The 16461-nt window shown below is 34.6% G+C and overlaps 1 protein-coding gene across 2 annotated transcripts in view; it reads right to left on the bottom strand.

Moving 5' to 3' along the window:
• LOC127454487 (RNA-binding motif, single-stranded-interacting protein 3) overlaps window positions 1–16461 on the bottom strand; it is a 237115-nt gene that overhangs the window by 23158 nt on the left and 197496 nt on the right. For both annotated transcript variants that reach the window (XM_051721746.1, XM_051721745.1), the window contains exons 8-10: window positions 15045–15088; window positions 7482–7578; window positions 2711–2761 (exon numbers count right to left, since the gene is read on the bottom strand). In XM_051721746.1, the coding sequence (XP_051577706.1) occupies window positions 2711–2761; window positions 7482–7578; window positions 15045–15088 (192 nt within the window). The remainder of the gene's footprint in view (window positions 1–2710; window positions 2762–7481; window positions 7579–15044; window positions 15089–16461) is intronic.

Here is a 16461-nt window from a genome sequence, read left to right as displayed (position 1 = left end):
CTGTCTTTGTTTTCTTTCCAGGATTTTCAAATTAGGCAGAGATCAGCTCACAGACTCCCACTGCCTTTCCCAGGCAGCTGAGGTCTTATTTGACAGGATGCCAGATCATTAGATATAAGGATTCGGTTACAAACACATTTACACAACATAATCATCATCATCAAACCTCCCATTCGACTACACACACACAGTCTGAAATATCATTATCTAGTCAGACAGACATCTGCCCCCCTTTTCCTTATCCCATTTCCTCTCAGGGTTGGGCAACATTCAGAATTTAAGAATTGGCTCTTTCAGTTCATGAGTTTGAATTGAACTGGTCATGCACTATAGGATGTTGAATTGACATGAAGAGGAATTCACTAAATTGCAATTCTACAAAATTCCATAATCTTTTCGCTCTTCTGTTTTGTTTAAATAGAATGAAAATTAGAGTTTTGTGGCTTTTAGTTCATGTGTATTACATGAGCGTACTCCTAAAATTTGACAAAATTAACTTTCTAGATATTCACATTCAAAGTTTACAGTGTCTGTCTTCTGAGAAATCAGACCAAAAATATTGAAAACTCATCTTGCACTACACACTACATAGAAAGTCTTACAAGTTTGGAACAACATGAGGGTGATTAAATGATGAAAGAATTGTATTTTGGGGTGAACAATCCCTTTAAAAGACATTTTAAATGATGCCTCCTCTCCCTTAACTCCTTGAGTTGCTTCAGGATTGTATGAAGCCCTGAGTTTGCCTCTGTTTGCCTGCTGCTGATCTGGAAATAGCTGACTGAAGCCTTTTTTTTCAGGCTCTGCCAAAGAAAAAGCTCTGATCCCAGACTTCCTTTGTCCATTCCAGGGAGGAATACAGACCCTTGGCTTACAGTAAATCCAAGTTAAGGTAAGAGCCAGGCAGACAGTGGGCAGAGCTCCAGACCTTGGCCAACAGGGTTACCTTCTTAATACAAGACTTTGGGGAACAAAACACATGGAGAGTTTTATGTGTGTTTATTCACAGAGTGAGACACACAGAGAAAAAGACAGTCTCTTCAGGTATACAAAGTTGTGTTGATGGGGCTCAGACAAGGGACCTATTTATTTGATCCTGTCTGTGAACTGATAAGAGGCAGAAGCCTCTTAGAGAGACAAAGGGACAGTACTGGAGTCTTTGGCCTATAAAGGAACAGTTCACCCTAAAATGAAAAAACTGTCAAAATTTACTCTCATGCTGATTCAAACTTGTATGACTTGCTTTCTTCTGTGGAACACTAGGGGTGTAACGGTTTATTGTGGCACGATACATCACGGTTCAAAAATGTGATGATGCACATCGTGGAAATGGGATTTTTTTCGCCTCAGTCCGGGTGGCGGAGGACAAATTCCAGTTGCCTCCGCATCTGAGACCGTCAATCCATGCATCTTATCACGTGGCTTGTTGAGTGCGTTGCCACGGAGACATAGCGCATGTGGAGGCTTCACGCCATCCACCGCAGCAACCACGCTCAACTCACCGCTCGCCCCACCGAGGACGAACCACATTATAGTGACCATGAGGAGGTTACCCCATGTGACTCTACCCTCCCTAGCAACCAGGCCAATTTGGTTGCTTAGGAGGCCTGGCTGGAGTCACTCAGCACGCCCTGGGATTCGAACTAGCGAACTCCAGGGGTAATAGTCAGCGTCTTTGCCACTGAGCTACCCAGGCCCCACAATTTTTTCTTCTTTATTAAATTTATTTTATGTCTGTTCTATTCAATATGCGCAATGTCCTCGCCTATGTAACGCAGGAATACAAATGGAAATTGCTTCATTTCACTCAAGGAGCTCTAAATAAAACCGCACACTAGCAGCCATGTGATGTGCGACGAGTTTGGCTGAAACTGCGGAAAGTTACTGAAACCAGTAGCGGGAGAGAGATGCACCTATTCTGCGCAAGGGATCAAATGTCCATTTGAAGCATGATAGTGATCTGCTCTAACTGCGCAAGAGAAAATTAACGCTTACAGAGGTTTAATAATAGTGCTATATTAATCTACTAAATATAATGCAGAATATTATGTATAATAATGCTCTAGGGGAATATAATCCCAATGTCAAATGTCATGTCTGATTTGATTTCATCAGTAAATTATTATTTAACTAGATAGTCATGCACTTCCATTGAATATGTATTTTTGAAAAGATTTATTTAGAAATAATCAGAGACAATATTATTTTAGAAAAATACCATTTTCATTTAAAATATTTTAAATGTATGTAATCAGTGACAGTGTGTCAGCAGCATATGTATCTAACATAATTCTGAATTTTCAGTAAGCAGAATTACTTGCTAATATTCCCATTTGGTGTCACCATTGCCCTGTTCTGGGCTAATTTTTATATTGAGTAGCGAGTACATTTCTGATGGCTCATTTAGCACTTTTAAGAACAGTACTTTTAGCTAAATTTTAAAGGAAAGGAACTGTTTTGCATATGACTTTAAAGTAATAAAAAAATAATAACTTTACCTTTGTGAACCCAACCCAACCCAACCGTGAGTTTAGTTTCGTGAACCGAATCATGAGAAGAGTGAATCATTACACCCCAATGGAAGACAAATGACAAAAATGTGAAATGATAAAAAAGCACCGTAAACGTTTCATGAATGTAGTGTAAAAGGATATATTACAAGTCTTCTTAAGCCATAAGGTAGCTTTGTATCACGGTAAGCGGCACTTACCGTAGGTTGCATAACATACTGTTGGTGAGGCATCCACGACGTACTCTGGACCTGTGGGCGGAAACCAGCATTTCTTAATTTCACTCCTCACCCCACTCCTACGCCTCTCCACCCACTGCCTTGAAGCCCCGATTCCCACAGAAGGGCCGAGGCATGAGCGAGTAATACAGTGCGATAATTACACAAGGATCGGCATTCTACAGACAGAGATATTGCCTCCTAATTACAGCACTGCGGCAGCAATTTCATCATCTAAGGCCAGCTTGGCCCTCAAAAATCTTTCCTTTCATTTCACTGCCATTGTAATTATCAACACAAATATCTCTCACATCAACAGTTATTCTGATTAAGCCACAATATGCTTATGCATTGTTTTCATACCATATGAGTGGAAAATAAGTGTCCACTTCCTGTCTGAGGGCATAGATATAGTATACAGTGGGGTATAAAAGTCTGAGACCACATTTAATATCTGGGATATTTTAAAATGTATTAAACCAGTCTACGATGTTTTGCGTGTCTTAGCAGGTTTAAGATGGTCCAGCTGGTCTCCCACCCTGGTAAAGCTGGTGGTCAGCTAGTTTACCTGGTAGACCAGCTGGTCTACAAGCCAAGTGCCGAATACCCATCTAAAACCAGCAAACAGACCATTCTGATCAGGCTTGGAGACCAGCTAAAACCAGCACACCGGCTGAATATGATTCAAGTTGTTTTTCAGTAGGGAAAGCTGTAGGTTTAACATTTGTTACCAACATTAGTTAACTTGAACTAACAATAAACAATACTTTTACAGCATTTACTAATCTTGGTTAATATTAGTTTCAAATCTAATATTTGAAACTAATATTCTTTTAAAATCAAAAGCTGTATAAGTTAACATTAGTTAATGCACTATGAACTAACATGACCTAACAATGAACAATTGTATTTTTATTAACTACATTAAATAAAATTAATAAATGCCGTAAAAAATATATTGTTCATTTTTTGTTCATGATACGTAAAACATTAACTAATGTTAACGAATGGAACCTTATTGTAAAGTGTTACTTTTTTTTTTTTTAATTGAAAAGAAAAACGTTATGTAAAATGATGAAATGTTTAAGATCCAGCACTATTATATTTTAAACATTCAATCAAATTGTTATGCTGATAATATAATTTGTGTTATTCGGCTTTTTCATGCCAGCTCGAATTCAATTATTAAAGCAATTATTAGAGCAAAAGGGTGACAACAAATTTAAAACATTGTGAAATTCATGTACATTTTTCTTATTTTTTTTTTAAGAAAAATTATTATGCTGATGATATAATTTGTAATGGAATAAAAACAATTTTAAAAAACATGATAGAAGCATTATCACTAGTTATAAGTGTTTAAATGTACATCTATTGCCCTTTTTGTGTAATTCATTCCAGCTCGAATTCATGTTATTATTATAGCAAAGGGTGACATGACAAATACTAATACATTCTGAAATTCATGTAAAATTTTCTTTGTTTTTTATTTCCCCTAAAATCATTATGCTGATAATATAATTTGTAATGAAAAAATTAGAAAAATGCAAAATAGATCACTAATTGAAGTTGTTAAAATTTATATTCATTGTCCTTTTTTAATTAATGCCGACTCAAATACTTGCTGTTATTACAGTAAAATGGTGACAACAAGAACTAAGATATTTCCGTACAATTTTATTTTTTGTAATATTATTATGCAGACAATACAATTTGCAATGAAAATTTTTGAAAATGCAAAATAGAGGAATTTGTACTAGTAGATGTTAAAAATATTCATGCAGTTATTAAAGCAAAGGGTTATATATCAAATACAAATGCATTCTGAAATTCATGTATATTGTTTCATTTTTTCCCTAAAATTATTATGCTGATATTCTAATTTGTAATTAAAATTTTTGAAAAATGCTAAATTGAAGCATTCTCACTAGTTGTAGGAGTTAACATTTAGATTTGTTTTCCTTTTTGTTGGATTCATGCCAGCTTGAATTCATGCTATTATTAAAGCAAAAGGGCAACATAACAAATACCACGAAATTCTGAAATACATGTACATTTTTAATTTTATTTTTGTTGTCTTAAATGTATTTTGCTGATAATATTATTTATCTCAGACGTTTGGACCCTAGTGTACATTTTGTTTTTAAAGGTGCATTCAACAATTTTTCCTCATTAAAAAAGTTTTACTCTTAAAGAAATTAACGTAATTTTTCACATACATGCGATTAAGTCTCCAGTCAAATCAGTAACCTTATAAAAGCTGTATTATTCTACATGGAGAGGGTCCCCTCATGGGGGCTGCCATGTTAGGATCACATGAATAGCCAAATACTACTAGTTTAATCTCAGTAACTGTCCTGTTATAGGACACTTTCACTTGTTGGTTAAAGTAATCATGGCTGACTGTGAATAGTGAATTTCTACAATGGCATCGGTAATTGAAAACTATTGTGTTTGAATGATGCTGCCTCCACGCCCCTAGGTGTCAGTGTAAGTCCAAGATTACATATAAAAAAATTACTAAGTGCTCCTTTAAGCTCTCATTGTGAAAGTGTGCTTTAGCGGTTGTAGTTGTCCAAATTTATATTCTGTGTCATTTTATGTTGTTCTAGGAAGAAAAGCCTTTGGGATTTGTTCATCACTGTGATCTGCCTGAGGCGTCTCTCTCTCTAAACACACTAAATCCGCTAAGATGTGTAAGCACACACCTTCTCTCTCTCTCTCTCTCTCTCTCCAACTGTTAAAAGATTCATGTGCCCTCTCTCTCTCTCTCTCTCTCTCTCTCTCTCGCTCTCTCTCTTTCCTTTTACCAGAGAGGGTAACAGTTGTCTCTCGTTCCATTCTCTCAAAGTTCTAGGGGAGAAATAAAGGTAGCACCACATTGATTTCCTGTCAGCTCGGGTTTGAACTCGTTTTCGTAGGTTCACTGCAGTTTGCAATTTAAAATTTATTTGCCGGGCAGCAGGGTGCTTTGCACATGATATCGCTAAATTTGATTAAGAGATAACCTTGCTGGCATGTGAAATTGATCACAATAAACGTGCAGCTAGAGCCTAAACTAGGACTAGCACCGCTGTGGTGGTTTATATACTGTATGTATGATCGTGCTTATGTGTGTTTTTGTGCGTGAGATTCTCGTGAGGACGGTAGGTACAGGATCTAAAGGGCTTAGCTATTCTCTAAACTCAGCAATGTTTTGTTTAGTTTAGCTTAAGCCAAATCAATTAAGGATGCTCATAGTCACTGTTTGCTCACTCTGACTGCAGGGCTGGAGAAGAGCATTAATAAGCTTTCCTAACAAAACAGCAAACATAGAGAGAGATGAAAAATATGCTGTACTACCAAGGGTGCCCCTTATATATGTGTGAAAGAAATTAGCTGTGTGTTTTAGGCATTTAGGATTATGTGTGTGTGGGTTAAAGTTTAAATGTGTATTCTTTCTTTGTTAAAGGAACAGTTCACTCAAAAATGAAAATTCTCTCATCATTTACTCACCTTCATGCCATCCCAGATGTGTATGACTTTCTTTCTTCAGCAGAACACAAATATAGATTTTTAGAAGTATTTCTCAGCTCTTTTGGTCCATTCAATGCAAGTGAATGGGTGCCAAAATTTTGAAGCGCCAAAAATCACATAGGTCTGCATAAAAGTAATCCATATGACTCCAGTGGTTAAATCAATGTCTTCAGGAGCAATTTGATAGGTGTGGGTGAGAAACAGATCAATATTTAAATCCATTTTTACTATAAATTCTCCTCCCTGCTCAGTCAATCTCCACTTTCACTATAACATTGTTCTTCTTGTGTTTTTGGTGATTCACTTTCTTCATGCATACGCCCCCCACTAGGCAGGGAGAAGAATTTCTAAAAAAATAATAATAAAAAGACTTAAATATTGTTATGTTTCTCAACCACACCTATCATAATACTTCTGAAGACATAGATATAACCACTGGAGTCTAATGGATTACTTTGCTTTTTGGAGCGTCAACATTTTGGCACCCATTCTCTTGCAATGTATGGACCTACAGGGCTGAAATATTCTTCTAAAAATCTTCGTTTGCATTCTGCAGAAGTCATACACATCTGGGATGGCATGAGGGTGAGTAAATGATGAGAGAATTTTAATTTTAAAATCCTTTAAATACTTACTCCTATCTCAACTTATATGCAGAGAGACTACAAGTAAGTCATTTTCAAGTATATTTCCCAGAAAAGTGTAAACACTGTGGCTCTGTGGTTAAGTCAAAACATTGCTCTGTTTGTACATAGCAACACTGGCTTAACCAATGGTGTCATTTTGGAGCAGGACTATCTGCTGACCAATGGAAGATGGGGGGAGTGTTAAGGAAACCTGTATGAACAGAATCATATTTTATTTATTTATTTATTTATTTTTTTGCAATTTCGTTTGGTGACATTAGAAACACAGAAATTACACACTTCACCTATAACTTAGCTATATTTTGGAGGCAAAAATGCCCTCAAAAGTTAGCTAAATCTGTCAAAACCTCCCTTTTGGGACATACCAGGATGCCCTCAAACATGATTAAGGTTAAAAATGATGTTTTTTGTTTTTGTATTATTCTAAAATGCAAGTTTTTATGGTAGGGTTAGTCTATAGTATTTATAATAAGCTTTATATAAAACAATAGCTGTCTATGGGATGTCCTTATTTAGATAGCTATGTAAACGTGTGTGTTTGCCTACAGCATGTTCTTTCTGAATAGTGTGTGCGTATGCTGTGATCTTACCTGATATGTGGAGACCGGAGAGGCTGCGATGAATGGAGTGATTGATGTCTGGGCGATCATACGGTTTGTGGAGATGCTGTATGGTGAGGAGTAGAACCTGCAAGATACACAAATGCACAATCACACCATTAGTATTCCTTTAATGGCAGTGCAAATTCTCAGGGCCAGCAAAGCATTCTCTGCTGGCCTAACATGCCAAATAAATAAATATTTCTCATCCTTTCATTCTCAATCACCTTTTTGCCTATGTATTTTTAATCGCTTTCCATTCTTAATTAATCTACAAACAAATAGAGAAAAATGAAAAGTTTATCCAGTCAGAATGTATTCCATGATGCTTACAAGCAAAGTGTGACAACTGCTTCACAAATCGCATGCCCGAAGCCGAAGCAGCACGTAAGTTTGTGCTCCACCCCGTCAGGCCTTCAGAATTTCTGCAGAATCCCTCAACAGTGCAAATGAATGAGCATCTAATTCATTCAGTCAGATTCATCAGCCAATCAGATTGAATTATTTGTTCTTGGTGGGTGTGATCTTTAGGATATGTCCCGGTCGAGGCCTTCTAGCTGGCCTTGAGTGAAGCAATCACGCTTTAAGTGATGTATGTAATTTGAAAGTGAAGAGCGCGAGATCTTGCTAACAGTCGGCTGTCATCACTGCCGCTATCGCCGTTGAGAAAGAGATCCTTATGGATTTAAAAACACAAGATGTTCTGCATGACCGTATGATTGCTTAATTTATTAAACAGGAAAGAAGGACTGATTTTCACTTCAAGTAAATTGGTAAGTGCTTTTTGCATTGTTATAGCAACATCAGGAGTTTTCTAAGTGTAAATTAGGCTGCTGGAGCATTCAGTGTTGGATCAAGTTTTGAAAAGTAGTGCTGCGTTCCATTCAACTAGGAAAGTCGGATTTTACAACTTCCTACTAGGAAAGGTGCAATGGAATGCATCTTGAAGTCAGAATTACAACTTGTAGGCTCGTGCAGAAATTCTCAACTCCGAGATAAAGGGGCATGATGTCACACAAACATGTCAACACTCAAGGAGATATACAAAGTAAGTGATAAACATTCACTTTATTAAGTAATATCGATAAATGAGTTCGTTACCACATTACATGATATTAAAATTTGTTTAACAAACGCCTGCAGAAACAGGTATATAAAACATTATAATCTCTTTTGATAATCGTACACCTGAAGCACAAATGCTAGTACTGCAGCATTGTTTATCAGTTGGGTTGCTAGGAAACATCTCTAAAGAGAGTCAAACCCCTGCTAAGCTAATGGGAGCAATGCAGTTCTGAATATCGGGGAATGGAATTAATTTATGGTCAGAGATATCAAGTAGGAATATCCCTCATCCAACTCATCCTTCTAAAAAATAGAAGCTAACATAAATGGTGAATTACAAATTAATTTCAGTTTTAGGTTTTATACACAGTTATGTTGTAAAATGTGAAACTTTTACAACCTGCCTTCATTAAAAATGAAAATGGCAGCAGATAATGATAACACTAGACAGCCCTGAGAAATTTAGCTTAGTTAAATGTACTTAAAGGGGTAGTTCACTCAAAAATGAAAATTCTCTCATCAATTACTCAAGTCATTTTTTATAAAGACAAATTGATATATAAATATATAGAGAGAAATATTGATGTATTTTTAGAAAATTCTCTCAGCTCTGTAGGTCCATGCAATGCAAGGGAACGGTGGCCAGAACTTTGAAGGTCCAAAGAGCAAAGTTAGGCAGCATAAAAGTAATTCATATGACTCCAGTGGTTAATTTCATATATTCAGAAGCAATATGATAGGTGTGGGTAAGAAAAATAAATATTTATGCCCCTTTTTTTTTACTATAAATCTCAACTTTCACATTCTTCTTCTTTTGGTTTTGGTGATTCACATTCTTTGTGCATATCACCACCTACTTGGCAGAGAGGAGAATTTATGGTAAAAAAGGACTTACATTTTGATCTGTTTTTCACACACACTTATCAAATCGCTTCTGAAGACATAGATTTAACCACTAGAGTCGTATGGATTACTTTTATGCTTCATTTATATGCTTTCTGGACCTTAAAAGTTCTGGCCACCATTCGCTTGCATTGTATGGACCTACAGAGCTGAAAATTGTCATTTGTGTAGCAGAAGAAAAAAAGTGATACACATCTGGGATGGCATAAGGGTGAGTAAATGATGAGAGAATTTTCATTCCCAAAACAAAAATGAACTATATATACTAAGAAGTAAATATAACTAAACTTAAACAGAATATAACTAAATAAATAAATAAATAGCTCTCATAAAGTGAAAACTAATGAAAACTAAATTAAACTGAAAGGACAAATTGAAAAAAAAATAATAATAATAAATAATAATAATCTAATAAAAACTCAGTTAAACATTCAAAACTATTATGAGCCTACACCCAACAATGCACAGTATAAACAAACATGAATAATAAATAGTATCATACATCCATATAAACTAAGCCTTCTATGTGACATGTAATGTATCAAGCAGAACTGACTGCATTCATGTGTTCTCCGGTAACAAAATTACACATAAGACATCTACATAATGTCTGTGCCTATATGTGTATTCACATGTGTTTATCTGCATAGACTTGTGTCAAACCATAATTGGGAATTTTGACCCCTCCATGTTACCAGAGCAACAATGTTTTCTAATAGCTACAGTTCTCGGGCAGGACTTTATTTATCATTGTGTACCTAGTGCAGACATGTTTCATCTGCAAGCTCCATTGCTAGGCTGTATTGATCGGCTTGTCCGGCAGCTGAGAAATGGAGCGTGGGGAGAGAAACACTGTCTGCCCCAGAGAGCTCATGCTCCCCAAAAGCTGTCACCGTCATGCAAGACAACCTGAGTGAGAGTAGTGTGTCACATGTCCAGGAAGGAGGTAACACAATCTTTGAAGCAAGGTTAAACATGTGCAGGCAGCTGAAGGCCTTCTTTACACATCAGTTTATGCTTTATTTTAATTGTGCAGCGCTCTATCCTTTTAATAGTGTAGCACTGCTGTGCTGTTATTTATGTCAGCTATTAGCTTCATCCAGCTGACATTGAAACGGCATGGCCCATTAAACAATTAAGAAGACTGTACAAACTCTCTCTCTCTCTATATATACAGGTTTTATATGTTAAATGGTTTGTACACCCAAAAATGAAAATTCTGTCATTATTTAATCATGTTTTTGCACACCCGAATGACTTTACTATACATTCATCTGCAGAACACAAAAGGATCATCGACCAAAAAAATCAACATTTGACAGTAATTAGTTTTATTAAAATATTTGGTAACACTTTCTATGAAGCCCATATTTATAATGCATTGTAAAGGCATCATAATGTATTAGTAATGTCTAATAATACACCTTATAATATGTTATAACTTCTCATAAATAATTGTAACCACAATTATAATGCATTGTAATACTTACCTATTCGTAGTTATACCTTAAGAGTATAATGCATTATAACACAAGAAACATTAAATTTTATCCGCAGAATGTATAATGCATTATACTGTATACATTTGTAATATATACATATATATATATATATATATATATATATATATATATATATAATAGGTGCTTTAAGTGACAAAAGCAATGTCTTATTATAAACCTTATTGTAAATCATAAGATATTTTTAAGTGGTTATAAGACATGCTGGAATTTATATACATTACACATACACAAAAATACAAAATAACACACATTCAATGTAAATTTTGAGATATTACGAAAAACACTTGTAAAGCTACAAGGTTAAAATATATCAGAAACTCTCTCTTGGGAAAATATGTATGTTGATCACATATGTAAACACACCCAAGAATAAAAATAATAATAAAACGGATTCTATACTGGACTCTATTCAATAAAATTGGAGACATGTTTTATAAATCCATTATATAAGTTTGACTTGTAATGTTTTGTATGTTACAAGTTTATTTTATGGCTGCTTATAAGAAGATATTGCTTTTGTAACTTTACTTAAAGCAGGCAAAGACCACTTATAATATGATCATGTGATAAAGCCTTTTGACTGTTTACACTATAAAGCTTTATCTTTATTAGCTTATACTGAATTAAAATTGGATGTTGCTCATGTTATAGCAACATCCATTATATTGTTACATTATATAATGCATTACATTCTTAAGGATAACTATGATCATGGGAAGTCTTATAATATATTATAACTGTTTTATAACTGCAGTTATAATTATTTATGAGAAGTTATAACTTATTATAAGGTACATATACATTATGAATGCAGTATAATGCATTTATAATGGCTTTACAATGCATTATAAATATGGGCTTCACAGAAAGTTTTACCAAATATTTTTATTAAAATTATTATAAAAACATTTATTATAGACTATAATAATATTTTTTTTTGTAAAATAATTAAAATAAAGTAATCTAAAATCTAATTTTTTTTTTTTACAGTATTTATAATACTTGGTTAATTTATAAATATTTACAAATAAATGCTTATATTTTCAAGTATATGATCATTGTTATTGTTCATAGTTCATGTTTTGTTTATTGTTCATCATATTACATTGACTAATATTAATGAATACAACTTGCAATGAAAAAAATCTGTTAACAATTTATAATAACGTTCATTAATAAATAATTAACAAACATTATATAAAGCTTAACAGATCATTAGTTAATGTATACTCAGATAGTTAGAAATATGAGATAATGCACTTGTTTACTCGTGAAATTAAGTAACATTAACTAATGATCTGTTAAGCATTATGTAATGTAAATTCAAATAGTAACAATTGTTATTAAACTTTCATTCCTACAGTATATGGCCTTGCAATTGTTTACTTCTACAAAAGATTTTAACTAATATTATATAATGATTAACAATTGTTAATGTACATTTGAATGTTTACAATTTCATTACATTTTCATAAATAATTCACACATTTTTTATATTTACAAATGTTTTCAGAAATTATTCGTATTTTTCACCACTTCACACACTATTCATGTTAAAAAAGAATTAATTAATGTCCAGCTAATTAGTAAAAAAGGTCTGTAAAGGCCACACGTGCTGTTTGTTTGTTTGTTTATATATTTGTAATACCCAATCTAAAGTTGAATCAATTTATCCATTGTACATTTTTAAAAAGTTTTTTTTTTAAATAATTATTTATTTCATTTATGTGCATTGGACTTTGAGCTACTGAATTAAAGTTTGTGTATGGGGGTGTTTTTGTTGTATACTTTCTACAGACATCAAAAACAACACCACAACAACTAACAAGAACAGCCTACATTGAGAGAGAATGTTTTTTCCTGAAAATATTTACCAATACAGATTCTGACTAACAAACACATGTTGTTTTCTGGATCTTCCATTTTCAGTCAGGTTCCTGAAGGTCTTGCAATATACCGTATTGACAGAAACTAAATCAATAAATCAACAGCGGTTGAATTTCGAGCCTGGGAGCTGGTGGTCACTTTTTTTTTCCAGTTGCCGAGATTCTGTGATCTCTGATTAGTGGATCCATAAAGGACCTTGCTTCAGGGTTGTGAGTAGTGTAGTACATTTACCGGGAATTCGGCTGTTGTGTATGTTTGTTGACAAATCAGTGAAGCGCAACTTCTAATTGAATAGTTTTTTCTTTTTTTCTGATTTTGAAAGCATTGCTTCATGAATGAAAGCTGCCATAATGATAACAATCCTTACCATAATGCAGGAAAAAGAGAAAACATTCAGAGAAGTCTAGCTCAATGAAAAGTGTTCATTATGAGCTGTGGGAAGAAATCCGTGGCGGTGCTCTCCCTCAACTGTCCAACTGGTGGACCTTTCGCCATCGACCGGGGAGAGGGTGTTGCGGGTGTTCAATAGTATAATTAAAATTGATACATTTGATAAATGAACATGACTTTTTTCTCTCTCAGCCTTAAAATGTTTCTCTTCTTGATTTATGATGAAATTAATATTCTCTGTTTAAGGACACGGTTTACTATAAATGTGTTACTGAAGCAATAAACAAAGTTTTGCTCACAAAGTAAGACTTGTTATTATATATATATTTTTTATGAGTTATTAATGTCTATATCAAGCATACAGTAAAACTACATTTAACAAACCACCCCTTACACAAACTTCGTTACAGTAGCAAAGTCCAATGCCCATAAAGGTACTAAATAATTACTTGTTAACCTTTAAAAACATTAACAATGGATTAATAATTTTAAACTTTAGATTGGGTACTGCAAAAATATAAACAAATAATTAATACATGATTTGTAATGATGTGTAAATAGTAAAAGCATGCTTATACACAGTATCACAATAAACAAAGAATGGCTTTTATAGACCTTTGTTATTAATTAGCTGGACATTAATTAATCATTATTAATAATTTGTAAACATGAATAGTCTTTGAAGTGGTGAAAAATATGAATAATTTCTGAAAACGTGTAATTGTAAAAAAGTGCATGAGTTAATTTATGAATCATTTATAAAAAATAAAAAAAAAGTTTAATCACTTTTGCAAGCATTCAAATGTACATTAACAAATGAGCTGTTAATCATTAAATAACATTTGTAGATGTTAAAAAGTGCAAGGCCGTATTTGGATAAAAACTTAATAAAAGTATTTGAATTTTCAACTAATGATCTGTTAAGGAGCATTATGGAATGTTAGTTAAATTCAGTAGTTAACTTTAACAAGTGCCTTATCTCATATTTCTAACAGTTCGAATATAACATTATATAATGTTTGTGAATTATTTATTAATTAAAGTTATTTTAAAGTGCTACCAAGTATTGTAACATCAAAAAAATTACACTCTTCATCTTGACATATAAATTCAAATTCTAGATTTCACATTCTTCCCACATACTATTCCCCATTGAATAGTTTTTTCATTCTGTATTTCGTTCCCTTTCTGGAAGACAGGAAGTGCTGAATCAGGGGTGTAGAGCGAACAGAAGTTGGTGGTGACTATGAATGTTCCCCAAAGGGTCGGATCACAGACAGAGCTCTTGGCACTCGGTCCACAGGAACGGACAGATAGGTCTTATTTCCCTTAGCCCAGCACCCATCACCTGGCATGAAACAGCACCTGACGAAACACTTACACCCCGCAGTGCAAAAATGGCTCATAATGCAGATCGAACCCGACAGTATTTCTGTGTGTATGTGTGTGTATATCAACATACAAGACAACTCTGTAGAATGTGGTATTACTCATGGTGCCTCGCTCTCGACCCAAGATTCTTATGAATTATATCTTATTTATAGTATATTTTTATATTTTTTGGCAAAATTTTATTGCCATTGACTAGAGTTATAAATAACACATGCAGCGTATTAAGTGCTTAAATATAACCTGAAATGAAGGCTATAGCGTGACTTAGACGCAAAAGCGAACACAATGTAATGAGCCACTTAACAAGTTTACACCTCTCCTGTGCATCCCTGGAGGAATTTTTGTATGCAGCTTAAACAAACACTAATTACACAAAACAACAAATTACTCTTACCCATTCTGCATTGCAGTAGGGTCATAGGTCAGCGCCATGCCACTCTGAAACACAAGACAGACAGGAAAAAGAGTGAAAGAATGTTTTGGTGAGGCAAGCATCCTATAAAGCCTATAGAGTAATGTTCGCAATAGAACAGTGTCATCTAATAGGAGCTGGCCAACTGCTCTTTATATCTTTAAAAGCACATGGCCGAGACTTGTAGCTATGGATCTATTACTTCTGAAAACAGGGCTGTAATACCAGACGGGTTCAGGTTCGATACGGTACAAAGTTATTTGGTATTTACAAGGTTGCAGACAGCATAGCTCATGTTGATACAGCCACAAGAGCTGGGGGTGGGGGTGGTCTACACATAGAAACTGTCGTTTGCCAAGCTATGAGCTACACATAATTTAAAGTGGTTAAACCACAGACAAGATAATATAATTTGCTATTTAATCAGAGGCGAATTTCTCTTGCACAAAAACAATGAGGGTTTTTGAGTTGATCTCAGTTAGGGTGGGAGCATTAAACTTAAACACATATAAATTAACACTAAATAAAACTAAAAGACTAGAATACAAAATAATTTATATAACCAAAACATAGAATGAACAGCAGCAGTAACTGGTTAACCGATAAACCATGAATCCAACAAGTGACCAAACAGGCATAACAAAGGTCTATCCTAGCTGAAACAAAGCAGGCTCACATGACAGATGGTCATATTTAGCAATAGTTATTACATCAACATTTTAATGAACAACCATTTATTTACTTCCTATATTTCTTAACAAACAAGTATTGAATGGATCGCTTGCTTGCCAAATTAACCGACGGGTCGATAACTTTTGGCAGTTTAACTATAGAAGACTAAAAACAGCCAGCCTACCCTCAAATTGTGCTGCCATTTGGTTTGGGCAATCATAATAATATATATATTTTTTTAGAAGAATCAATATATACAGTATATACTGTACATGGGCAGCTGGTTGACCATCTACATCCTTACTGGGGCTATAACAGATCAACAACACTCATATACTGCAGCTTGTTGGACTTAAAGTTGTCTGCAGCAGGGGAGAAAACCTGGAGACTGGTGGGAAAAGCATAGAGATCTGTGTGACTAGACGCTCTATCCAGTTAATATGGACCCCTGGGCCTGCATATTGAAATACATCCCAAAAAAAGAGACACCTTCATGAGAGAGTGCAGCGAAAGTTACAGCGGCTGCCAGCTACTCATAATGTGCACTCACGGTCTAGTCGGTATCTAGGCACGCTTCCCTGAACCACTGCGTCATGCCAGCAGCTGGGGCTGCCCAGAAAATGCCAGTTGTTCAACCCTGCCACCATTTTCCCATCAGCCAACCCAGCCAGCGAGACTTGCTTTTTGAGAATATAAAAAATGAGAGATTAAAGGACTTGAGTGAAAG

Source organism: Myxocyprinus asiaticus, chromosome 16 (genome assembly GCF_019703515.2).
Source record: "Myxocyprinus asiaticus isolate MX2 ecotype Aquarium Trade chromosome 16, UBuf_Myxa_2, whole genome shotgun sequence".
Classification (NCBI taxonomy): Eukaryota; Metazoa; Chordata; class Actinopteri; order Cypriniformes; family Catostomidae; genus Myxocyprinus; species Myxocyprinus asiaticus.
This window is presented reverse-complemented; position numbering and strand designations above follow the sequence as displayed.